Source organism: Microcaecilia unicolor, chromosome 10 (genome assembly GCF_901765095.1).
Source record: "Microcaecilia unicolor chromosome 10, aMicUni1.1, whole genome shotgun sequence".
NCBI classification, from domain to species: Eukaryota; Metazoa; Chordata; class Amphibia; order Gymnophiona; family Siphonopidae; genus Microcaecilia; species Microcaecilia unicolor.
The window spans coordinates 206,781,311-206,807,473 of NC_044040.1; the positions used below are offsets into that span (position 1 = coordinate 206,781,311).

At 45.3% G+C, this 26,163-nt stretch overlaps 1 protein-coding gene across 2 annotated transcripts in view; it reads right to left on the bottom strand.

Moving 5' to 3' along the window:
- Nucleotides 1–1,429: 1,429 nt before the first annotated feature.
- Nucleotides 1,430–26,163, bottom strand: part of LOC115479150 (histidine-rich glycoprotein-like) — a 32,048-nt gene continuing 7,314 nt past the window's right edge. For both annotated transcript variants that reach the window (XM_030216929.1, XM_030216928.1), the window contains 5 exons: nt 24,017–24,104; nt 19,745–19,917; nt 13,881–13,994; nt 8,891–8,959; nt 1,430–2,311 (listed from right to left, as the gene is read on the bottom strand). In XM_030216929.1, the coding sequence (XP_030072789.1) occupies nt 1,598–2,311; nt 8,891–8,959; nt 13,881–13,994; nt 19,745–19,917; nt 24,017–24,104 (1,158 nt within the window). In that variant the 3' untranslated portion in view covers nt 1,430–1,597. The remainder of the gene's footprint in view (nt 2,312–8,890; nt 8,960–13,880; nt 13,995–19,744; nt 19,918–24,016; nt 24,105–26,163) is intronic.

The following is a 26,163-nucleotide window of genomic DNA, read 5'->3' on the forward strand; positions in this document are numbered from 1 at the left end:
TTTCAGCGTTGAGCTTTAGCCGGAATGAGTCTGCCCATGAGTGCATGATCTGGAAGCTCTGGTTGATCTCGTTGGTTATTTCGTTTAAGTCCTTCTTAAACGGGATGTGGATTGTGACGTCATCGGCATATATGTAGGGGTTAAGGTTTTGATTGGCCAAGAGTTTGGCTAGTGGTATCATCATAAGGTTGAAGATTGTAGGTAAAAGGGGGGATCCTTGAGGGACTCCACATTCCGGTGTCCAAGGCGGTGATCTGGCAATGTTCGTTATAACTTGGTAGGATCTAGTGGTGAGGAATCCTTTAAACCATTTGAGAACTGGGCCTCCGATTCCGAAGTATTCTAGTATGTGTAGTAGTATTTCATGATCCACCATGTCGAAGGCACTAGACATGTCGAACTGTAATATGAGTATGTTCTTGCCGGTTGCAATTGTTTTTTTGAAGGAGTTCATTGCAGATACTAGTATGGTTTCAGTGCTGTGATTTGATCGGAATCCTGACTGTGATTCATGCAGAATTGAGTGTTTGGTCAGGTAATCCGTGAGCTGCTTCGTCACTATGCCTTCCATCAACTTTGTAGTGAGTGGGATAGAGGCGACTGGTCGGTAGTTGGTTAAGTCCATTGTGCTTTTCTTGGCATCCTTTGGCAACGGCGTGAGTAGTATGTTTCCATTTTCCGTGGGGAAGAGACCATGTAAGAGTCTATAGTTTACTTGGTTCATGAGGTCTTTTTTAAATTGTTTGGGTGCAGCTCTTATTAGGCTGGTGGGGCAGATGTCAAGTTTGCACTGAGATTTGGCATATTTTTTGAGCCAGTGTGTGAGTTCATCTACTGAAATTAAGTCAAAGTTGGTCCATGATCGGTCAGCTGGGTATTCCCCGGGTATTGGGTCTAAGCATTCAAGGATACTTGACTATTCAATGGTATTACTTGGTATCATGCGTCGGAGCTTTGTAATTTTTTCATTGAAATACTTTGCTAGGTTGGCTGCCGATGGGGTGTCTGTGCTATTCGAGGTGACCCGTGTTGTGTTTAGGAGATTGTTTACGAGTGAAAAGAGCTTGTGTGTGTTCTTGTATATACCATCTGTTAAAAAATACAAGTTACTATGAATAAAATCTGCTTTCTAGCTGAAAGCCAATGAAGTTGAGCAATATAACTAGATACACTAGTAAACTTACCCCCATGTTTACAAAGCCGCTCTAGTGGCTAAAGGTGGGTTAGGTGGTCCAAAAATTAACCTGGCTGCAGTATTTTGTACTAGTTGAAGCTTTGTAAAATATTGAGCAGACAAACCCGTATAGAGAACATTGCAGTAATCTAAATGTCATGGCTGCTTCACAATCAACTGTGTCCTCTTACAAGAAAGCAAGGTTTGACTCACTGAGTTGAGTGCAACACAAAAACATAACTCACTGACAAAAACTAAGTAGACTTTTTTTTCATTTATTTATCAGTGTATATATTTGAAAACTAAAATATTACTGAATTTTGAGAAAGATCTCACAGATAAAAGGTCTGAAACAGGAATTTCATATGTACGTTTAGACCATTTAATTTCAAGACTGATTTCTTCCAGTTAATACACTTGCGTTCATTTTGGAAATAGGTGCAGAATTTCTGGCATAAATTCTCTGGGCTGTTCTGGGCAGGACTCAGAATCTGAAAGTTTCAGAGGAAAAGGTTGAATTGCTAGCGCTCTACACGGAAGGAGCTTTTCTCCAGGTTCGCCAGGACCAGGGAGCTCAGTTATTCCATCCGATGAACCAAACAGCTCGGGTTGGTTGGGAATGATTGGAACAGGAAGAACATCAAATTCATTTTGCAACGAAAGATATAGCATTGCCCCAGAAGGACTTTTGGTCCAACAAGAGGCTTTAATCACGCCATGTTCTTCTGAGGAGCTGTCATAGGACACTAGTCTTTCATGCCTAGTAGCGTTGTACCCATGACCTGGAGGAGGTCTACATTCATGCTTGTGCTCATGATGAAGCTCTTTTCCTTCAGGTTGAGTGTTGTTATGGCCATTGGTATGAGGATGATGATGGTGATGATGATGATGATGTGGTCTGTGACATTTTCTATGCCCATGCCTACGTCTACACTCATGTCCGTGTCTGTGCCCATGCTCATGCCTATGCCTGTGCCCATGCTCATGCCTATGCCTGTGCCCATGGCTGTGCCCATGCTCATGCCTATGTCCGTGCTTATGCCCACGATCATGTTCATGCCTGTGTCCATGCTCGTGCTTATGTCCAGTTCTCCGACAATCTTTCGAATCTACATCTGGATCTTCAGGATGGTCCTCCTACACAAAAAGGGGAAAACATTTATGAGTAAATAGTTCTTTTTTTTTATTAGTCCACATTTTTACCCTCAGTAGACTCTAATGCCCATCACTCTTCATGCTGTCATCACAGACAGCATGCCCAGCTTGCTCAGGACACCCTTGATGGCCCCAGAACTAGAAGGCTACCTCCTAAGCACATCCTCAGCATAAGTAGCTGGTCAGTAGGGGCCACTATAGTAGCAGCAGCTATCTTCCCTCTCTCCAGGACCACTGCATAGCATTATGATCAGCATTTCAGGGCTGGCTCGGATACCTCTTTTTTCCTTGACAGTTAACATCCTTGGTGGCTGCTCTACTCTGATTTTGCTGATATTTTTGCAATTTGGGGGTATTACGGTAACTACTACTACTACTTATCATTTCTAAAGCGCTACTAGATGTACGCAGCACTGTACAGTTGAACATGAAGAGACAGTCCCTGCTCGACAGAGCTTACAATCTAGTTCGGACAGACAAACAGGACAAATAAGGGTTAAGGACAAAGAGTAGCAAGATTCCGGAATCCCAAAGAGTAGCAAAGATTTCGGAATCCCAAAGACTACTACTTATCATTTCTAAAGCGCTACTAGATGTACGCAGCACTGTACAGTTGAACATGAAGAGACAGTCCCTGCTCGACAGAGCTTACAATCTAGTTCGGACAGACAAACAGGACAAATAAGGGTTAAGGACAAAGAGTAGCAAGATTCCGGAATCCCAAAGAGTAGCAAAGATTTCGGAATCCCAAAGACTACTACTTATCATTTCTAAAGCGCTACTAGATGTACGCAGCACTGTACAGTTGAACATGAAGAGACAGTCCCTGCTCGACAGAGCTTACAATCTAGTTCGGACAGACAAACAGGACAAATAAGAGATAAGGGAATTACTAAGGTGGGGATGATAAAATAAGGGTACTGAACAAGTGAGTAAGGGTTAGGAGTTAAAAGCAGCATCAAAAAGGTGGGCTTTTAGCCTAGCTTTGTAGACGGTCAGAGATGGAGCTTGAAGTACCGGCTCAAGAAGTCTATTCCAGGCATATGGTGCAGCAAGATAAAAGGAACGGAGTCTGGAGTTAGCAGTGGAGGAGAAGGGTGCAGATAAGAGAGATTTACCCAGTGAACGGATTTCCTGAGAAGGAGTGTAGGGAGAGATGAGAGTGGAGAGGTACCGAGGAGCTACAGAGTGAATGCACTTATAAAGTGGCAGATTGGCTCACAACATATCAATTAGTATTAAATCCAGATAAGACTATAACATCTTGGATAGTAGGACAGGGCACATGTCCAGCAGTGGTACCTATGCTATTTGGCCAGAACATCCCTACAGTTAAATCCTTTAGATACCTTGGGGTTATAATCGATTCTGCTCTGACTTTTGAGGAACAAATATCCGACAGTGAAAAAATCTTTTTTCCATCTTAGGAGACTTTGGTCAGTTAGGAATTCAATTAGTAAGGATTCCCTTAAAACGTTGACATCTGCCTATATTACCTCACGCTTAGACTATTGTAATATCATATATGCAGGGATCACTCAAGCTAGCTTGAAACGACTACAAAGAATACAGAATACTGCAGCACGTATGATCTGTAGGGCCCGGAGGGATGACAGAGTAACACCTTTACTACATCAACTGCATTGGCTTCCGGTTGAAGCAAGAGTTAAGTTTAAAGCCTTAGTTTTGACCCATAAGGCTTTTTATACACTAAACCCTGACTATCTGTCAAATCTAACTATTCCTTACACTGCCACACGAACCCTTAGATCCCTGACAGACAACAGGTTAGTGATTCCTCCTCTCGCTAGGGCTAGATGGGAATCTACACGGAATTCGGCTTTTTTCTATTTGTCTCCCTCTCTTTGGAATGGCCTTCCAAAAGAGATCAGACTTGAGAAATCTTACTTTCATTTTCGGAAACTTTTGAAAACCTTCTACTTTATCAATTATGTAGAACAGAATCTAGAATAATGGAAGAAAGGTTATAAATGGGCATCTGTAATATTGTATTGTTTGTCTGTGTAGATTATATTATGTATTTAATTTTGTATTTGCGGTGTTCTCCTGTATACTAAATCATGAGTTATACTGTTTTTCATCTTATGTAGCTAGTTTGTGGGTTTGCTGTGCTTTCCTGTAATGACTGGAGTTCTAATGTTTGTCCAACCTGTACATATTGTATTGCTTGTTTTTTATAAATTGTAAACCGTTCTGTCTTGCAGTAGCAATAAGATACGGTATATAAATTGACGTAAATAAAATAAATAAATAAGTCAATAAGAGGAAACGTTTATTTTGCAGCAGTAAATCAACACTAGATAGGCTGAAAGTAGACGTGGAGGGGCATAATTGAACAAAAACGTCTATCTCCATGGGCGTTTATCTCCGAGAACGGGTCCGTGAAGGGGCGGACCGAACCGTATTTTCGGAAAAAATAGACGTCCATGTTTTATTCAACAATTTGTGAGCTGGGCATTTTTGTTTTTCAGTGATAATGGAAAATGAAAGCGCCCAGCTAAAAAACGAATAAATCCAAGGCATTTGTTCGTGGGAGGGGCCAGGATTCGTAGTGCACTGGTCCCCCTCACATGCCAGGACACCAACCGGGCACCCTAGGGGGCACTTTTACAAAAACAAAAAAAAAGGTAAAAGAGCTCCCATGTGCATAGCACCCTTCCCTTGGGTGTTGAGCCCCCCAAATCCCCCTCAAAACCCACCGCCCACAAGTCTACATCATTACTATAGCCCTAAGGGGTGAAGGGGGGCACCTACATGTGGGTACAGTGGGTTTGGGGGCGGTTCGGAGGGCTCCCATTTACCAGCACAATTGTAACAGGTGGGGGGGGGATGGGCCTGGGTCCACCTGCCTGAAGTCCACTGCACCCCCTAATAACTGCTCCAGTGACCTGCATACTGCTGCCAGGGAGGTGGGTATGACATTTGAGGGTGAAAATAAAAAGTTGTGAAACGGCATATTTTGTGGTGGGAGGGGGTTTGTGACCACTGGGGGAGTAAGGGGAGGTCATCCCCGATTCCCTCCAGTGGTCATCTGGTCATTTAGGGCACTTTTTGGGGCCTTATTCGTGGAAAAACAGGGTCCAGGAAAAGTGCCCTAAATTCTCGCTAAAGATGCATATTTTTTTTCCATTATCGGCGAAAGGCACCCATCTCTGATCGGCCGATAACCACGCCCCAGTTCCGCCTTCACCACGCCTTCAACACGCCCCCATCAACTTTGTCCGCATCCGCGACGGAGTGCAGTTGAAAACGTCCAAATTCGGCTTTCGATTATACCGCTTTATTCGTTTTTGTGAGATAAAGTCTATCTCCCGATTTGGGTCGCAATATAGGCGTTTTTCTTTTTCAATTGTAAGCTGGTATGTATAAATGATTCTCTAAGAATGCTCAGGCTTGTAATGGACAACACTGTACACTGATATGCTGTCACTACAAGATAATTGTTCAGTACTATGAAGAGATAATTCACCTAAATAGTAATAGCACCCAAACCTTCTATCCTTCTGAAAGAACAGCCATTTGCTTGGACTATAACCATGTGTAACAGAGAAAGCAATCAAACAATCTCTTTTGTTATATTTGATATTTTAGTCGCCCTGGGACAAGTCATAGCAATGTCATCAATGACATCAGAGCAGGTCTTGCTAACCGGATAAGCCCATATGGACCATCATATGTTAATATAGGGTTGGCCCAACCACTAGGTGGACAAGGTGTCTGCCGAGAGCAGCAGGCTTGGGGGGGGGGGGGGGGGTCGCAATGCAGCACTGACACAGCAGGCAATGACATTCTTTTAAAGTTGCTACCCTGTTTCCCCGAAAGTAAGACATCCCCCAAAAATAAGACCTAGTGCATTTTTGGGGGCAAAAATTAATATAAGACAGTGTGTTATTTTCGGGGAAACACGGTATCGGTTGCAGGCCTTTTAGAATCCACACATGTGTGCATGCTTAAGGCTGACCATCATGCATATGTGGGAAAATGTGGGATACAAATGCAACAAATAAATAGATATACACAGTGCTGAAAGGTCCAACGCTGCAAGGCCCCTGGCTTGGCTCTGGCAACAGGGCCAGCAGCAGAAACAGCAGTGGCGGGGAGGGGGGGGGGAGAGGCGATGGACACTTTGTGGGGGAGGGGGAAAAGGAGAGAGATGCTGGACACCTGGGATAAAGGGAAAGAGAGAAATACTGGGCATTTTGGGGAGTTTGAGGGGAAGGGAAGAGATGCTGGATACTTGAGTTAAGGGGATGGGAGAGAGATGCTGAGCACCAAAGGGAGGATAGGGGAGATGCTGGACTACAGTTGGGGTGAGGTTGGGTGGGGTGGGGACAAATTGCTGATGGTTTGCCATGGGTGGCACATATCGTTGGGTCAGCCCTTTTTATAATATATTAAGTTCTGTATGCAGTGAGATAATGTTGCATATCTTACTTGGCGGTTATGACAGCATTTCCAAGAAATAAATATAAACAAAGGAAAAATAGTATATATTTTTTTATATATATTTTGTTGTTGTTGTTGTTGCAATAATATAATTACTAAGGAAGGTTTTCATTGCTCTTTGTGATAGTTGGATTTTCACAGCAGTGGCCTTAGATGGAGGAGGGGCAGATTTTAATAGCTATCATTGGATATGACATTTTGGTTCTGGAAATGTTTCAAAGAGCAATCTGGTTCAGTAGGTTGAGAGCTTTCTTACTGTTACATGAGAAAGGTTAGCTGCCCTGCACTAAAGTGAGATAGTGAAGCTCAGCTGTTTGATATCAAAGTGAGATGTAAGAAGCTGTTGAAGGCGCATGAGAGAAACTCTTCTGAAACAGCACCATAATGCTTAGATAACAACACTATTAAACTGATTCCTAACATCAACCAAATTAGATGTTCTGTTTCTGAAAATTGGAAAATACATTTTGCTCGATCACATGGTTATGCGGCCATGACCTTCCACAGCTGCCATGATTACGGCACAAGTTGACCACTGTTGAAGCAGAATATTATTGGCACTGAGGGGATAATTCTATGAAGTAGGGGCTAAAATGTACCCCACTGATTACCCACACGCATGTTTAGAATAATGGCATATGTGTACAACTTTCCTACATTAATGCCAAAATTCCGTTTAATTGTTGTTCTGTAATTATGTGCATTTGTTTATTTATTTGTTGCATTTGTACCCCGTATTTTCCCACCTATTTGCAGGCTCAGTGTGGCTTACATAGTACCGTCAAAGGCGTTTGCCCGGTCGGTGGATAACAAATACAAAGTTGTATAGTGATCGTATGAGGTATAAGTGGAGGGTCGGAATGGATGAAGATTGCGTGATGTCCTGTTCGATCATAGTCATGCTGTGTTGGTAGGTGAAGAGGGTTACGTGGGGTCGTTGGGGTAGGCCTTTTTGAAGAGGTTGGTTTTTAGTGATTTCATGAAGTTCAAGTGATGGTGGATTGTTTTCACAGCTTTTGGGAGCCCATTCCATAGTTGTGCGCTTATGTAGGAGAAGCCGGCTGCGTAAGTGGTTTTGTATTTCAGTCCTTTGCAATTTGGGTAGTGTAGGTTTAGGTAGGATCTTGACGATGTGACTTTGTTTCTCATTGATTTACATAGCAGATATTTTACAGATGGGTTGTACACCTGGGCGGGGCATGGGTGGGATTGCCACAGGTGGAACTTATAGAATACTGTATGTCATGTGCATATCTCTGAAGTAGGTGTAATCACTTACGCCAGCTCTGCGATTGGCATCTAACTGTTATGACTACTATTTAAGTGGTTATGTTGGTATTTTGTATAGAAAAGTAGGTACTTATGTTCCTTTATGGAATAGGCTCCTATTAGGACTGTTCCCTCTAAGCTGAGCGAGAGTCCTCCAACTGCATTGCTACCAGTAGGGGGTGCTGCTTCAATATTGTGCTTTCAATCACTATGGATAGGCGGGTCATCTAGAATCCTGCAGAGCTTGCCTGTCCCTCACTATTGAAAATAGGATAATGAGACGCTAAAAAAGGTTTCAGGGTAAGGCTAAGTGGAAGGTTTACTTTTTTCAGGTACTAGTTAAAAGCGGGTGTCTGGAAAAAGATTACAAATAGACGAATGAATTATGTTTGTATTACAGGGGAGTGTCCTTGAGACAGCTCGCTTTCGAGCGAAACATGCATGTCGGACAATAAAACCCCTGGGTCCGACTGACAAAGAGTCTCAAAAAGGATAAGTTCAATAATCTAATAAGTGTGCGTTTAAATGAAAGTGAATAATTCGTTGGGGTGAACCTGTGAAGAGGTTCATGTTGTTGACACCACCATAAAAAACCTTTGGTTGGTTGGCGGTGAACATCACTGAGGTCACCAGAAAAGTTATGTATATAATAATGCTACAAAATGATTTGAACTCTATATAACGTTAATGAAGCAGTCTTTGAATGTTGTGCTATGAATATTGTATATTGAATTTCTGAATTTTGACTGGATACCTAGAAATTTTATAGTGTTTATTTACTGAAGCATAAAACTACTAGTGTTATAACAGTTGTCAGTTACGTACCTTAGGGTTATAAATTTCACAGGACACTGTAACATCGGGTGCAGATGAATTAGCGATGCAAAATCCAATCTGGCACAGAGGGAAAAAAAAACAAGTTACTGTATTTCCATTCTATTACTCATTTCAGGTCATCATTTTCTTGCCTTATGTTGACAGGTAAAAGGCACAATTGCGTTGGATGTATATAACTAATTGTTGTTCTTATTGGTAGGTTTTGTTTTTTTGGTGTCTTTGGTCTGCTATTTCTTGAGGGCAATATACTAACCTAGAGGATTCCCCTGTAGCCTCCTTCACATGTAATTTATTTACCCATGCAGAAAACCTGGGTGGGAAACTTGCATGTTGAATGTGAGCTACAGGGAGAGTTAAAAACCCATAATTTATCTCTGAGGTTCAGTCATCTTTTTTTGTGAAAATTGGCCCGGTATGATCCTGCATTCAGGACCGTACCAAGTTAGAGCAGAAGGATGGTGTATGCCATCTGGTTACAACATCCCCTTTCTGGGATGACTACAATGGTACTGCCCAGGGGTGTATCTGGAATCCGGCGGTAGGGGGGGCCAGAGCCAGAGAGGGGGGGCACATTTTTGCCTCCCTTCCCCCCCGCCGCCGCCTCTCTCCACCCCCCTCCCCGCCATCAACCCTCCCCCGCTGCTTACTTTTGCTGGCGGGGGGCCACAACCCCCGCCAGCCGAGGTCCAACCCGCAGTCTTCATATTTCGTCTTCCTCCGACTCCTCTGTGGCCATGCTGCAAGGAAGTAACGCTGCAGTGCTGCAACGTCAGACTCTGAACTGGATTCAATGAATTAGCACTGCAGCGTTACTTCCTTGCAGCATGGCCACGGAGGAAGCCGAAATATGAAGACTTCGGGTCGGACCTTGGCTGGCGGGGGTTGGGGCCCCCCGCCAGCAAAAGTAAGCAGCGGGGGAGGGTTGACGGCGGGGAGGGGGGCCAGGGCAAAATCTGCGGGGGCCCAGGCCCCTGTGGCCCCACGCAGATACGCCCCTGGTACTGCCTGCCCTTGTATAAGTCAGAGATCCCTAGTGTGTGATGTAGTGTGGTAGATTTATGTGAATTTGTTAAGAGAAGCCATGTGTGTTTCAGACTCAGCCATTGGGCCTATTTGGTCTGTGTCTTGTATGAAGCCTCCCTTGGGGCGTAGTTATTAACATGGGCTAATTACTTTCAAAGTATGCACATTAGTCCACAAAATCATTCACGGAGAAGCCCCAGCCTACATGTCTGATTTAATAGACTTACCACCCAGAAACGCTAAGAGATCATCCCGAACTTTCCTCAACCTCCACTTCCCTAACTGTAAGGGCCTGAAATACAAGACGTTACACGCAACGACCTTTCCTTACATGAGCACGCAGTACTGGAACAAATTGCCACGGAACCTGAAAACGATCCATGAACAAACCAACTTTCGCAAGCATTGAAGACACATCTTTTTGAGAAAATTTACGGAAAGAACCAAAACACATAAAGTTCACACTCACTGTTCAGAGACACATTAATACATCCACTTATGAACCCTTAACCCTTAATCTCACCACACTCACACCTCTACTCACAGAAAAATGTACACCACGTGCTTCATATAATGCCTCTAATTGTTCTTCCCAATTGATTGATTCGTTATGATTTTGATTTCTTTTCGTCAACTCTCCCTAATGTAATCCATAACCTGAATTTTTTTAACAAATTGTATTTCCACTATTCATAATATATTGTAAGCCACACTGAGCCCGCAAAAAGGTGGGAAAATGTGGGATACAAATGCAATAAATAAATAAATTTTACCACTAACTTGTACTATTTTAGCATAGGTCCCATTTCATGAAATGTGACCTACCAGTCAATATTCAGCCTGCAGTGGTCAGAGATTTTTTTTTTAATATGCTGACCGCCACAGGCGGGATTAGCAACAGATATTCAATGCCAATTTAATATCTGCGTCCACCAGAGCTTATTCAGGTCCCAACCAATATTTAACCAGGGCACACATAACTACTAGCAGGTGTTCTGATTTTCCCGGTCCCTCCCCCAGTCCCAATCCCCCTCCCTCCCCCCTCCCCCCCGAGAACAACTTCAAGCCCTGTCTGAGCTCTCAACTTTCCATAAGTACATAAGTACATAAGTAATGCCACACTGGGAAAAGACCAAGGGTCCATCGAGCCCAGTATCTTGTCCACGACAGCGGCCAATCCAGGCCAAGGGCACCTGGCGAGCTTCCCAAACGTACAAACATTCTATACAATCAAGCCATTGTGACATCACTAATGAGGTTGGCTCTTATTGGTGGAATGAGCCACTATGACATCACAATAGGTTAAATCACTGCTCTATGTAATAAAAGTGAGCCAAGTAGAGGACATAAGTACATAAGTAATGCCACACTGGGAAAAGACCAAGGGTCCATCGAGCCCAGCATCCTGTCCACGACAGCGGCCAATCCAGGCCAAGGGCACCTGGCAAGCTTCCCGAACGTACAAACATTCTATACAATCAAGCCATTGTGACATCACTAATGAGGTTGGCTCTTATTGGTGGAATGAGTCACTATGACATCACAATAGGTTAAATCACTGCTCTATGTAATAAAAGTGAGCCAAGTAGAGGACATAAGTACATAAGTAATGCCACACTGGGAAAAGACCAAGGGTCCATCGAGCCCAGCATCCTGTCCACGACAGCGGCCAATCCAGGCCAAGGGCACCTGGCAAGCTTCCCAAACGTACAAACATTCTATACATGTTATTCCTGGGATTTTGGATTTTTCCAAGTCCGTTTAGTAGCGGTTTATGGACTTGTCCTTTAGGAAACCGTCCAACCCCTTTTTAAACTCTGCTAAGCTAACCGCCTTCACCACATTTTCCGGCAATGAATTCCAGAGTTTAATTACACGTTGGGTGAAGAAAACTTTTCTCCGATTTGTTTTAAATTTACTACACTGTAGTTTAATCGCATGCCCCCTAGTCCTAGTATTTTTGGAAAGCGTGAACAGACGCTTCACATCCACCTGTTGCACTCCACTCATTATTTTATATACCTCTATCATGTCTCCCCTCAGCCGTCTCTTCTCCAAGCTGAATAGCCCTAACCTCCTTAGTCTTTCTTCATAGGGAAGTCGTCCCATCCCCGCTATCATTTTAGTCGCCCTTCGCTGCAGCTTTTCCAGTTCTACATTGGCCGCTTGGGCCTATCAGAAATCTCCCTGGTGGTCTAGGAAGGGTTATACAGGCAGAAGCAATGTCCACTCATTCTTGCTTATTGAGGATCTTGCCTCAAAATGGCCACCATGACCCTTAGTGGTGCTTAAAGTTGTCCTGGGGAGGGGGAGGGGGTTTGTGGCTCAGACAGGTGTTTGTGTCATGCCCCTCACCTGGTTCAGGAAGCCACTAGTCTTGTGAGTCTTTACTTCCTGGTTCCTGCACTTCCCTTTTATAGTCCTAGATGGGACACTGACAGGTGACCTCACTTTCTGGCTAGGGATCTATAAGGAAGTGCTCTACACTCCTCCAGTGCTTTGGCAACAGGCTTCCAGAACTGCTCTTACCAGTGGCGTACCAAGGGGGGGGGCGGTGGGTGCGGTCCACCCCGGGTGCACGCCGCTGGGGGGGGGGGGTGTCACGCGCCTGTCGGCTCCGCTCATTCCGTGCTCCCTCTGCCCCGGAACAGGTTACTTCCTGTTCCGGGGCAGAGAGAGCATGGAACGAGCGAAGCCGACAGGCGCACGGCACCCCCCCAGCAGGTAAAAATGCGCCCGGGGGAGGTGTCCTTTCGCCAGGGGGGAGGGGGTGTCCTTTCGCCGGGGGTGGGGGGGTCACGCTGCACCCGGGGGGGGGGGCGCATTGGCGATCCGCCCCGGATGTCAGCCACCCTTGGAACGTCACTGGCTCTTACTCTAGTGTTCGTTGCCTTGCCAGTTCTAGCCCTGCTTGTTGTTGCTCCCAGTCCTGTTGTTCCAATCTTCCAGCCCCGTTTGTTCTTATTTAAAGTCCTGTTTGTCCTAGTCTTCCAGTCCTGCTTGTTCCTGCACCCAGCCTGGCTTGTTTCTGCTCCTAGCCTTGCCCATTCTAGTGTCCCTGCCTTCCTCTGTTCCTGCTTTCCTGCTTGTCCTGTTCCTGAGGTCCTGTCCTGCAGACTTCCTGCCCTCCTTCTACCCAAGTACCCTCTTAAGGGCCAACCCCAAGGGTCCTCTTAAGAGCCAAACCTCAAGGGTTCTTTTAGAGCCAACTAGACTGTCACAGTTGTGTTCCAGCACATCAGCGTTAGACGCTGCCTAGCTCCCGCCTTCTGGTCAGTCCAAATCAGGTCCTGCCTTCTGCAGCTTCCCGGACTCTGGCAGGCAGTCCTGTCAGCAACCGTCAGTGAGGACCAATAGAGACAGCTTCACCACAGTACAAGGGCTCACCTTCCTTAACTGTGAAGTTGTCTTCAGGGGGAAGGAGAGGGGATCGGGACCGAGGGGGTGTTAGGGGCTTGGAATGGAGCTTAATTTTTCATCACGGGGAGAGAAAGGGGATTGAGACTGGGTGGGTGGAGGAGAGGGGGAGTCAGAAGCCTTGATGCTGTTACTGAAAGTTAACTGGACGTCGGCCAATATTCAGACCAGTTCTTAATTAGCTCAGTGGCTAAAGTTAGGACAGCTTTTTTGCTGTCCTAATTTTAGTCACTTACTTAACCAGTTAGCAGTCAAATTATACTAGTCGGTGTCAAATGCAGCTTATTAAATGCCCCTTTTACTAAAACCACACTAGTGATTCCCAGTGTGGCAAATGCGATGCCACCCATTCAATCTGAATGGACTTAGTTGCATTTGCCACCTGAGAATCACTAGTGCGGTTTATTAAAGGGGCCCCTGAATCTTTTCCCATCGCACCTGAAAATTCTAAGCACATCATATACTTGAAACATAGTAAGGACAGAATATTCTTAACCGTGGTCTTCAAAGTGACTGATGATTTAAAAGCTAAACTTACAGCTGGCTTGTTCTCCAGGAAATGGCATTTGGACACGTTTACATCTGGTAACGACTTAGAACAGTTGGTCTCTCTGACGATGAATTCTATTGTATACATTGGAGCGTCTATTATCTGAAAGAAAGTTAGCAGGCAAGCAGACTGTCAATGATTTTCCAAAAAATGCAGCCTGATTTATTAAAATATCAATCCGATCCGTGGAGTCTGCTGTCGGTTGGAGGCCAGTCATAACGGGTTACAATTAAGAATGTGAACAAGAGTTCCGCTGTGAAATTCACTAAGGAAAGTGAGAAAAGGCCCAATGGAATTGTAATTTCCTGCTACTTTTTTTCTGTTTATTTTATTTTTTATTTTTGTTACATTTGTACCCTGCGCTTTCCCACTCATGGCGGGCTCAATGCGGCTTACATGGGGCAATGGAGGGTTAAGTGACTTGCCCAGAGTCACAAGGAGCTGCCTGTGCCTGAAGTGGGAATCAAACTCAGTTCCTCAGGACCAAACTCCACCACCCTAACCACTAGGCCACTCCTCCACTGTTGCTACTATTTGAGATTCTACATGGAATGTTGCTATTCCACTAGAAGTCAGCCCTTGCAGATCACCAATGTGGCCGCGCAGACTTCTGCTTCTGTGAGTCTGACGTCCTGCACGTATGTGCAGGACGTCAGACTCATAAAAACAGAAGCCTGCGCAGCCTTCTACATGGAATGTTGCTAGTGGAATAGCAACATTCCATGTAGAATCTCCAATAGTATCTATTTTATTTTTGTTACATTTGTACCCTGCGCTTTCCCAGTCATGGCAGGCTCAATGCGGCTTACATGGAGCAATGGAGGGTTAAGTGACTTGCCCAGAGTCACAAGGAGCTGCCTGTGCCTGAAGTGGGAATCGAACTCAGTTCCTCAGGAACTGAGTCCACCACCCTAGCCACTAGGCCACTCCTCCACTCTTGTCCATTATGTCTAGGATTTCTAGTTTCATGCTTTTTATTTCACGGAACTTACCATAGTCAGATATTATTAAATATTCCTCAAAATTTTCTAAAATGTATTTACTCTGTGTAACATTTCAACTGCTATTTCCTCAAAATTTCAAAAGTAGACACAGGAAATAGCCATACTTGCCTATGATCCGTCAACATTGAACCGTTGAGTCATGATGGGCTCCTTTTGCTAAGTCATGGTAGTGATTACCATGCACCGAATGCGACAAAGCCTACAGGAATTGAATGAGCTTCATCGTATTTAGCACACCGCTAACCACTAGTGCAGCTTTGTAAAAGGAACCCTAATTTTGGTTAAACCTTTTTTTTTTTGGGTGGGGGAGGAGATCTGCTTCAAATTGCCTCGAAATGTTGGCCGTTTGCAGTTGGCCTTGTGCCAGTCAATGAGGGAAGTAGCTGCGCTTTCTAAGAAGGGCTGCATGCTGGGAATTTGTGGGAAGTATAGAAGGGGTGACTAAAATGTTTCAAATATTATGATTGAATTAGGGCCTTACATCGATTAAAGGTTTTAATCGCATGGCTAGTCGCGATTAAAATTTTTAATTGTGTAATGAATTGCATAAAGTGTCCTCCTCGCATTTTCACCTGTATAGTGCAAAATGTAGACTGCAGATATAAATTCTCAAAACTGACGTGGAGGCGCATAATTGAACGAAAACGTCTATCTCCATGGGCGTTTATCTCCAAGAACGGGTCCGTGAAGGGGCGGACTGAACCGTATTTTCGAAAATAATAGACGTCCATGTTTTATTCGACAATTTGTGAGCTGGGCGTTTTTGTTTTTCAGTGATAATGGAAAATGAAAGCGCCCAGCACAAAAACGAATAAATCCAAGGCATTTGTTCGTGGAAGGGGCCAGGATTCGTAGTGCACTGGTCCCCCTCACATGCCAGGACACCAACCGGGCACCCTAGGGGGCACTTTTACAAAAACAAAAAAAAAGGTAAAAGAGCTCCCAGGTGCATAGCACCCTTCCCTTGGGTGTTGAGCCCCCCAAATCCCCCTCAAAACCCACTGCCCACAAGTCTACACCATTATTATAGCCCTAAGGGGTGAAGGGGGGCACCTACATGTGGGTACAGTGGGTTTGGGGGGGTTGGACAACTAAGTATTAAGCAGCACAATTGTAACAGGTAGGGGGGGATGGGCCTGGGTCCACCTGCCTGAAGTCCACTGCACCCCCTAACAACTGCTTCAGGGACCTGCATACTGCTGCCAGGGAGGTGGGTATGACATTTGAGGGTGAAAATAAAAAGTTGTGAAACATCATTTTTTGTGGTGGGAGGGGGTTAGTGACCACTGGGGGAGTCAGGGGAGGTCATCCCCGATTCCCTCTGGGGGTAATCTGGTCATTTAGGGCACTTTTTGGGGCCTTGTTCGTGAAAAAACAGGGTCCAGGAAAAGTGCCCTAAATTCTAGCTACAAACGCATACTTTTTTTCCATTATCGGCGAAAGGCGCCCATCTCTCCTCGGCCGATAACCACGCCCCAGTTCCACCTTCGCCACGCCTCCGACACGCCCCCGCGATGGAGTGCAGTTGAAAACGTCCAAAATCGCCTTTCCATTATACCGATTTATTCGTTTTTGTGAGATAAACGTCTATCTCCCGATTTGGGTCGCAATATAGGCGTTTTTCTTTTTCAATTATAAGCTGGATACTGTACTTCTGTTACTAAACTGAAAATAAAATCATTTCTGTTACCTTTGTTGTCTAGTGATTTTATTTGTCTCATCATCTTATTCCCTGTCTCTGGTTCTGTTCCCCTCACCCCCCAAAGTGGTGTGTTAAATCTTGGATTAGTGTGTGGTAAAATCCCACATTAACAAGCGTTAAGCCCAGATTTTATAGCACTTTAGTTAAAGGGCTCCATTGACTTCCAGTAATGCACATATGTTCTTGCACAGTTACACCTGCTCCGAAGCATGTTCTGAGCATCCTGGATGGGGTTATGTGACATTTTATAAAGTATACACATACCTTGCAACTGTGCCCCAGCACCACCCACATGCTACCCCTGTCAATGCTGAGAAATGGTCCACATATTATTATTATTATTAGCATTTGTATAGCACTACCAGACGCACGCAGCGCTGAACACCTGACACAGAGAGACAGTCCCTTCTCAAAAGAGCTTACAATCTAAAAATACAGACAGACAAGACAATAAAGGGCGATGAAAGTACTGGGTGAGAAGGAACAAGGATAGGGAAATTGAGTAGTGGTTAGGAGCCAAAACATTCCATCTAGAATCTCCAATAGTAGCAACATTCCATGTAGAATCTCAATAGTAGCAACATTCCATGTAGAATCTCAATAGTAGCAACAATCCCATGTTCCACTGCACTAACCACTAGGCTACTCCTCCACTAGCAACATTCCACGTAGAAGCCTGCCCTTGCAGATCAGCAACACGGACGCGCAGGCTTCTGTTTCTGTGAGTCTGACGTCCTGCGCGGCTGCGTTGCTCATCTGCAAGGGCAGGCTTCTACATGGAATGTTATTATTATTAATATTTGTATAGCGCTACCAGACGCATGCAGCGCTGAACACCTGACACAGAGAAACAGTCCCTGCTCGATAGAGCTTACAATCTAAAAATACAGACAGACAAGACAATTAAGGGCGAGGAAAGTACTGGGTGAGAAGGAACAAGGATAGGGGAATTGAGTAGTGGCTAGGAGGCAAAAGCAGTGGTGAAAAGGTGGGTTTTCAGCATAGATTTGAAAACAGGTAGAGATGGAGCTAGACGTACAGGCTCAGGAAGTCTATTCCAGGCATAAGGTGCTGCGAGGGAAAAGGAACGAAGCCTGGAGTTAGCAGTGGAGGAGAAGGGGGACGACAAGAGAGATTTGTCCAGTGAGCGGAGTTCACGGGGAGGAATGTAGGGAGAGATGAGAGTGAAGAGGTAATGGGGGGGCTGCAGAGTGGATGCATTTAAAGGTCAGTAAGAGAAGTTTGAACTGTATGCGAAAGCGGACAGGGAGCCAGTGAAGCGACTTGAGGAGCGGGCTAGTGTGGGTATAACGATTTTGGCGAAAAATAAGTTGTGCTGCAGAATTTTGGACAGACTGGAGAGGAGAGAGATTGGCTGAGAGGAAGACCAGTGAGAAGCAAGTTGCAATAATCCAAACGAGAGGTGACAAGGGTTTGGATAAGGGTTCTGGTAGCGTATTCCAAAAGGAAGGGGCGAATTTTGCTAATGTTGTTAGGGTTGCCATTCGTCTGGATTTCCCCGGACATGTCCTCTTTTTGAGGGCATGTCCGGGGCGTCCGGCGGATTTTGATCGCACGCACGTTTGTCTGGATTTCTAGACAAACGTGGGCACAGGCATGTGTGCGTGCATGCATGCGGGCGGGCGATCGGTGCCGTGGGTCTGGTCTGGTCTCCCCTCCCCTTCCGTACCATGTTCCCTGGTGGTCTAGTGACGTCTTCGGGGCAGGAAAGAGCCCCCTCTTTCCTGCCCAGAGCGCTGCCTCCCTTGTCCATCATCCTTCTCGGTAGACTGGGGATTCAAAATGGCCGCCGAGAGTTGAAGTCTCGCGAGGCCGCTTCAACTCTCGGGTGGCCATTTTGAATCCCCAGCCGAGACCTAGGAGGATGCAGGCAAGGGCAGGCAGCACTCCGGGCATGAAAGAGGGGGCTCTTTCCTGCCCCGAAGACGTCACTAGACCACCAGGGCTAGATAGTAAGTGGGGGGGGGGGGGTATGTGACGGGGGGGCGCGGGGGGGGGGGGGGTATGTGACGGGGGAGGGGAATAGGGGGCGGAACGAGGACCCGAAAGGGGCATGGTGGGGCGGGGCAGGGGCGTGATGGGGCGGGGCAGGGGCGTGACATGTTCTCTTTTTCAGAGGACATAAAATGGTAACCCTAAATGTTGTAGATAAAGAAACGACAGGTTTTTGGCGATCTGTTGAATATGCGCAGAGAAGAAGAGAGAGGAATCAAAGATGACTCCAAGGTTATGAGCCGAGGAGACAGGTAGGATGTGAGAGCCATTAACGGAGATAGAGAATGTGGGAAGAGGGGAGGTGGGTTTACGTACTCCATAAAAGTATGTATGCTCTCTATATTATTTATTTATTTTTAAAACTTATAATCCACCTAACACTAAACAGCTAACAATAAAAACAGACATAAGAGAAGACAAAACAAAACAATTAACATAAACATCTAAACTTTAAACAATGTGCATATATACCCATGCAACCTTAAAACAGCCACTTCCCTCATGCACAACATGTGTATTACATGTGGGAAATGTGTAGCTAATTGTGAAAGGGAAAGCGCCCACATCATAATTACCGAGGGCCCCTTTTACCAAGCTACGGCAAAAAGGAGCCGGTGCTGGCGTCGGTGCGTGTTTTACATGCACGCCGATGCCCCCTTTTACTGCAGCTGGTAAAAGGGACGTCTCGCTTTCCGCATGGCCATTTCGGGGAGGAACCCTTACTGCCACCCATTGAGGCACCTGTAAGGGTTCCCGTGTTAACCTTGTGGTAACCGGGCTACCACAGCAGCCTGGCGGTACTTCCCACCTCTAGTGCGCTGTCATTTCCGTCGCTACAAAAATTAATTTTTGTAGCGCCGGACTGTACCTGCACAATTACATCCAGGTACAGTCCGGCGCTACAAAAATTACAGCGCACTAGAGGTGGGAAGTACCGCCAGGCTGCTGTGGTAGCCCAGCGGTACTTCCTCTATAGCAAGTGGTAAGCCCGCGTTGGGCTTACCGCCGCTTAGTAAAAGGAGCCCTAAAACAGTGAAAAGCCCAAGGCACAGTTACCCCACATTTTACTCACTTTCATGGTGAATATTTCAATAAAGCTAAATACCTTTAGAATTTAGACCACCACTTACCTGCCTTGACACCTTTTCAATCTTATCAAATTTGAAATAGTTTGTAAAGTTATTTTCTCCGTTGTATTGTTCAAGACCTTCTTTAGCTTTCAGTATCAAGTAAAAATCCTCACGACCATCTTCAAATACGGTAGGGCAGGCTGGGCACGTGGAGGAGATTAACTGAGACGGAACTGTGAAATGAACAGTTATAAGTACATAAGTATTGCCATACTGGGAAAGACCAAAGGTCCATCGAGCCCAGCATCCTGTTTCCAACAGTGGCCAATCCAGATCACAAATACCTGGCAAGATCCCAAAAAAGTACAAAACATTTTATACTGCTTATCCGAGAAATAGTGGATTTTCCCCAAGTCCATTTAATAAGTCTATGGACTTTTCCTTTAGGAAGCCGTCCAAACCTTTTTTAAACCCCGCTAAGCTAACTGCCTTTACCACATTCTCTGGCAACGAATTCCAGAGTTTAATTACATGTTGAGTGAAGAAAGATTTTCTCCGATTCGTTTTAAATTTACTACATTGTAGCTTCATTGCATGCCCCCTAGTTCTAGTATTTTTGGAAAGCGTCAACAGACGCTTCACGTCTACCCATTCAACTCCACTCATTATTTTATAGACCTCTATCATATCTCCCCTCAGCCGCCTTTTCTCAATAGTTGTTATTTATTTCCTGTAGTGGGTCTTCCTCTTCATTCTTCTTCATTATTCTCAACTGCTTGTATAACCCTTTACATATTCTGGACTACTGTAAACCGAGGTTGCTCTTTGTTCAGACTTATCTGGTTACCATGAGTTGGTATTGCTATGAATAGGAGCAACATAGGAACCCTTTCACTAAGACGCCTATGTGTGTACAATGCGTGCCAAATCGGAACGACTGCCCAGCTACCGCATGCCCCGGATGGCAATTCTAATTTTGACGCGCGTCCAAAACGCACAGCAGAAAATACATTTCTATTTTCTACCACGTGGCGCTAACCGGGCGGTAGTTGGCAGCGTGCTGACGATTACCGCCGGGTTAGCGCGTGAGACCTTTCCGCTAAATCAATGGGTTAATGGTAAGGCCTCAGGCCCAAAATGGACGCGCGCGCTTTTATTTTGCCGCACGTCCATTTTCGGCAAAAAAAAAGGCCTTTCTTGCAGGCGCACTGAAAAATGGACCTGCGCACGTCCAATACACATGCCTACACCAGCGCAGGTCATTTTTCGTCACACCTTAGTAAAAGGGCCCCATAGTTAGATGTCTGAAATGCTGACGCGCTTCCCTGCGGGTGCAAATGTAATAAAATATGTGACCATATCTGAGGAAAGGTGACTAAAGTCTCCAGAAACCAAAAATGAGGTCTTAGTAAATTCTGTTAGAGCAAATAATTTGTAATACAACAGTCCAGACCCCATCCTTTTATTTAATTACTAGTAAAAAAGGCCCTTTTCTTACACAAATGAAACGGGCGCTAGCAAGGTTTTCCTCGGAGTGTGTATGTTTGAGAGAGTGTATGCGAGAGTGACTGTGTGTGAGAGAGTGAATGTGCGAGTGTGTGTGTGTGAGAGAGAGAGAGAGAGTGAGTCTGTGAGAGAGAGTGTGTGTGCTTGTGAATGAATGAGTGTGTGCAAGTGCGTATGTGAGACACAGTGTGAGTGTGTTTCACACAGATACAGTGTGTGCGAGAGAGAGTGTGTGTGAGACACAGACTCTCTGTGAGACTGAGTGTATGAGACCAAGAGAGTGTGTGAGTGACTGTGTGACACATAGAGAGTGAATGTGATACAGTGTGAGACATAGAGTGTGTGAGAGACAGTGTGAGAGTGAGAGAAAGACATTGACTGTGAGAGAGAGAGAGAGTGTGTGTGTGACAGAGCTACCCCCCCCCCCTCTCTGGTGTCAGGCCCCCCCTCCTTCCCTCTCTCTCTCTGGTGTCTGAGCGTTACTGTGCAGGACGCTGAGCTCTGGCTGTGCTTCAAGGAACTGACCAATCCTATTTAATAGAATGCACCTCCAACATTCTGAAGCCGAGAAACCTCGTGTGGTTGGTCACTTCTGCTTGTGACGTACCCGGAAGTGCATGATGTCAATTCAGGAGATGGATACAGAGAGCAGGAATGCCTCAGCCATGCAGTCAGCTTCAGAATGTTGGAGGTGCCTTTTATTATATAGGATTATTTATTGAATTTGTAGACCGTGGTTTTCAAGAATACATTCACAATCCAATACTCATCATAGCACAAAAACAATATAAATCAGTATACATTATGACAAATTGTTCAGAACATCCTACTCCCTTCACCTTTCCCCATCTCTACCTACCTATTTTATTCTGCTCTAATTAACTCATATTCTTTTCTATCAATATTATGTAATCCATATTATTATGTAAGCCGCATTGAGCCTGCCTTGAGTGGGAAAGCGTGGGGTACAAATGTAATAATAAATAAATCAACAAAGTGTTCAGAAAAACGCAGCCACAAACAACCTGGTCTTCCATCATTTTTTGAACTACACCGCACCATCACAAAGACGAAGCTGTCCAGGAAGAGACTTCCATAATGAAATTCCTGCTGAGGCCAAAGCAGTAGCTCGTGTGTCAGCATAATGTAAAAAGAACAACAAGCCAATTAGCACTGATAATTAAGTGCTAATTATCAATTATCAGCACTAATTAGCAGTGATTGAAATATCTGCATGCATTTTTAGTTACTGGGATCTGCGTGTGAATTTTACGCACAGCTCCAAAAAGGAAGCACAGCCATGGGAGGGTTATGGGCAGATTGGAGTGTTCCTAAATTTTATGTGTGCTGATCCAGGCCTAATTTAGACGCGAGGATTTACACCAGAGTTTTCTGGGTGTAAAACCTCGCATCTAAAGGTAGGCGCTACGGACCAGATTCAATGGTGCCTAAAAAATCAGCGCAAAAAAACCCACACTTAGTGCTAGTCTATAAACCTCACCTAAAGTTTAAAGAACACGCGTAGCACCTGTCCCCGCGACTAAAGTTTAGGCGCGACCATTTACACTAACTAAAACCTGGTATATTTTATTTATTTATTTATAGGCCACCTAAAACTAGGTGATTTCCAAGAATACATTCACAATCCAATACACATCATAACACAAAAACAATATATATCAGAACACACTATCACAAATTCTTCAGAACATCAACAAAGTGTCCAGAAAAACGCAGCCACAAACAGCCTAGTCTTCCATCATTTTTTGAACTACACCGCACCATCACAAAGACGAAGCTGTCCAGGAAGAGACTTCCATAATGAAATTCCTGCTGAGGCCAAAGCAGTAGCTGGTGTGTCAGCTTCATGTAAACGCTCTACCTCATCTGTTGAGTCGCTTGGCAGCCTCTGATCTTAACACCCGTCTTGGCTGATAGATTGGTAAAACTCGCTTCAGATAATACGGGGTATCACCATACAATGTCTGGTGTACAATCACCAATACCTTAAATTGCATTGTTTGTAGCACTGGTAACCAGTGCAATTGCTTAAGCACTGGAGATATCCGAGAAAACTGGGATATTCCTACTAGGACTCGAGCAGCCGCATTCTGGATTACTTGGAAAAATAAAACAAATTGCAAAAGATCAAAAATGTTACTTTTTTAGACTACTGATGGACCTCTGACATGAAAAACTGGCCATTCTCAGGGGTTGTTTTACTAAGGTGCGCTGAAAGATGGTCTGCGGTAGTGTAGACACGTGTTTTGGGCGCGCACAGAATTATTTTTTTTAGCGCACCTACAAAAAGTGCCTTTTTTTTGTTTGCCGAAAACGGACATGCGGCAGAATGAAAATTGCCGCGCATCCATTTCGGGTCTGAGACCTCACCGCAAGCCATTGACCTAGCGGTAAGGTCTCATGCGGTAACCGGCGCGGTAATGACCTATGCGCGTCAAATGCCACTTGACACACGTAGCTGCCGCGCACCAGAAAATAAAAAAATATTTTTCAGACGCTCATAGCGGACACGCGCCAAAATTGAAATTACCGCAAGGGCCACACGGTAACCGGGCGGTAACTCCAATTTGGTGCGGGTTGGGCTTAGTTAAACAGCCCCTCAATATTTTAGATCTGAAACTTTAAGTCATCGTCTCCCAGGGACGGTCACATAAAAGTATAAGATTCAATAACAGAATACAGCTTGTAAGTGGAACGCAACTGCAAAGGTACAAATAACTTTTGGATGCGGATGGCACAACGATATTAGCATCAAATACGTCAATTTCTGATAAAAAGGGAATACAATACCGTAACACATCATACCTGGACTTATTGTGCAGTTATAGTGGTACAGCTGAACTGTTGACTGATCATTGTTTATATAAATGATTAGTTTGCATTGTCCAAACCTCTGAAAAAAAAACAAAACAATTCACATTTCACACAATTCAATATCATTCCCTGTACAGAATGAGGGATCTGAATCTGATACGATTCTAGAAAGGTCGCCCACAGTTAAGTGCCTAGAGCTGGAGCGCTAATCGCGCATTCTTTAATGATAATTCCACATGCAACTGCCATGTAAGGCTGCAGTGCCACACGTAACTTTAGGCGTGACCACTTATGCTCATGCTCAAATGCTGGCATTTATGAATGCCACCTGACAGTTTTCTAAAAGGAAAAAAGACCTCAGTAACCGGAGAGCAGCAAATCAACAGTTCCATGTTCATCATCAGTCATTAAAAAAAAAAACCTCCACTGATAATTTTACTTCATTACAAAAACTATTTCAATATTCATAAACTAAATTCAATGACAGCAAAAAATTAATCCAAAAGGAAGAAAGGAATCACTTATCTGTTTTATACTCCCAACGGGACCCGTTTCACCCAACTCATGGGCTTCTGTTCAGATTCCAACATTTGTTTCATGTAACAAGATACGTGTTTTAATTTCAAATTTTCACTTCCTTAAAACCCATATTTAATGGGTATGAACACTATCAAAGTTGCTGCGACAATTAGATTAGCCGAGATTGGGTGGCAGAGCCAGCCGGTGGTGGGAGGTGAGGATAGTGCTGGGCAGACTTATACGGTCTGTGCCAGAGCCGGTGGTTGGGAGGAGGGGCTGGTGGTTGGGAGGCGGGGATAGTGCTGGGCAGACTTATACGGTCTGTGCCAGAGCCGGTGGTTGGGAGGAGGGGCTGGTGGTTGGGAGGCGGGGATAGTGCTGGGCAGACTTATATGGTCTGTGCCAGAGCCGGTGGTGGGAGGCGGGGCTGGTGGTTGGGAGGCGGGGATAGTGCTGGGCAGACTTATACGGTCTGTGCCAGAGCCGGTGGTGGGAGGCGGGGCTGGTGGTTGGGAGGCGGGGATAGTGCTGGGCAGACTTATACGGTCTGTGCCAGAGCCGGTGGTGGGAGGCGGGACTGGTGGTTTGGAGGCGGGGATAGTGCTGGGCAGACTTATACGGTCTGTGCCAGAGCCGGTGGTGGGAGGCGGGACTGGTGGTTTGGAGGCGGGGATAGTGCTGGTCAGACTTATACGGTCTGTGCCCTGAAGAACACAGGTACAAATCAAAGTAGGGTATACACAAAAAGTAGCACATATGAGTTATCTTGTTGGGCAGACTGGATGGACCGTGCAGGTCTTTTTCTGCCGTCATTTACTATGTTACTATGTTACTTGAATTCAAATGTAAGCCATTGTGCACGGCAGTCTGGCATTGATTTTTATGATTCTATATGCGTGAGGATCAATATATATTTTTCAGTTAAACCCTGAGCCAGGTTTAGTGCATAAATACCTGTCCTGTCTTTGAGGTCCTTTTATGAACCTGAGGCAAAAGGGGGCCTGCGATGGCATTGACGTGTGTTTTTGATGCCCACCAAAAGCCCCCTTTTACCGCAGAGGGTAAAGGGCAGGTCTTTTGTTTTTTTTTTCAAGAAATGGCTGTGTGGCAAGTGAAGCACTTGCCGCGTGGCCAGTTCGTGGGGAGACCCTTACCGCCACCCATTGAGGTGGCGGTAAGGGTTCCTGCACTAACCTGATGGTAACCGGATTACCGCTGGGTACACGCCGCCGCTACAAAAATTGCAATATTTTTGCAGCACCGGAAGTGGCGCATGCTGGGGGAGAGAATTACTGCTGGGCTGCTGCGGTAGCCCGACGGCACTTCCCTTTTAGCGAGCGGTAAGCCCGTGTTGGGCTTACCGCTGCTTTGCAAAAGGGCCCCTTTGTGCGCTAACCCTTGGCTGGTTACGTCTGAATGTTAACTTAGCTAGTCATGCACTGGCTGGCTTTGCACTGGTGGCGGATAAAAAAAAACCCTGTCCGTCACTGGCTGAATATCAACCAGAATATATCTTGTTGAGGGGGGGGGCCGATTAGGGCCCTCAAGGTTAATGGAATGGGGGAGGGCAAAGGCTACAGTTTGCCTAACGTGGCCAAAACCCTTGCACCAGGCCCTGC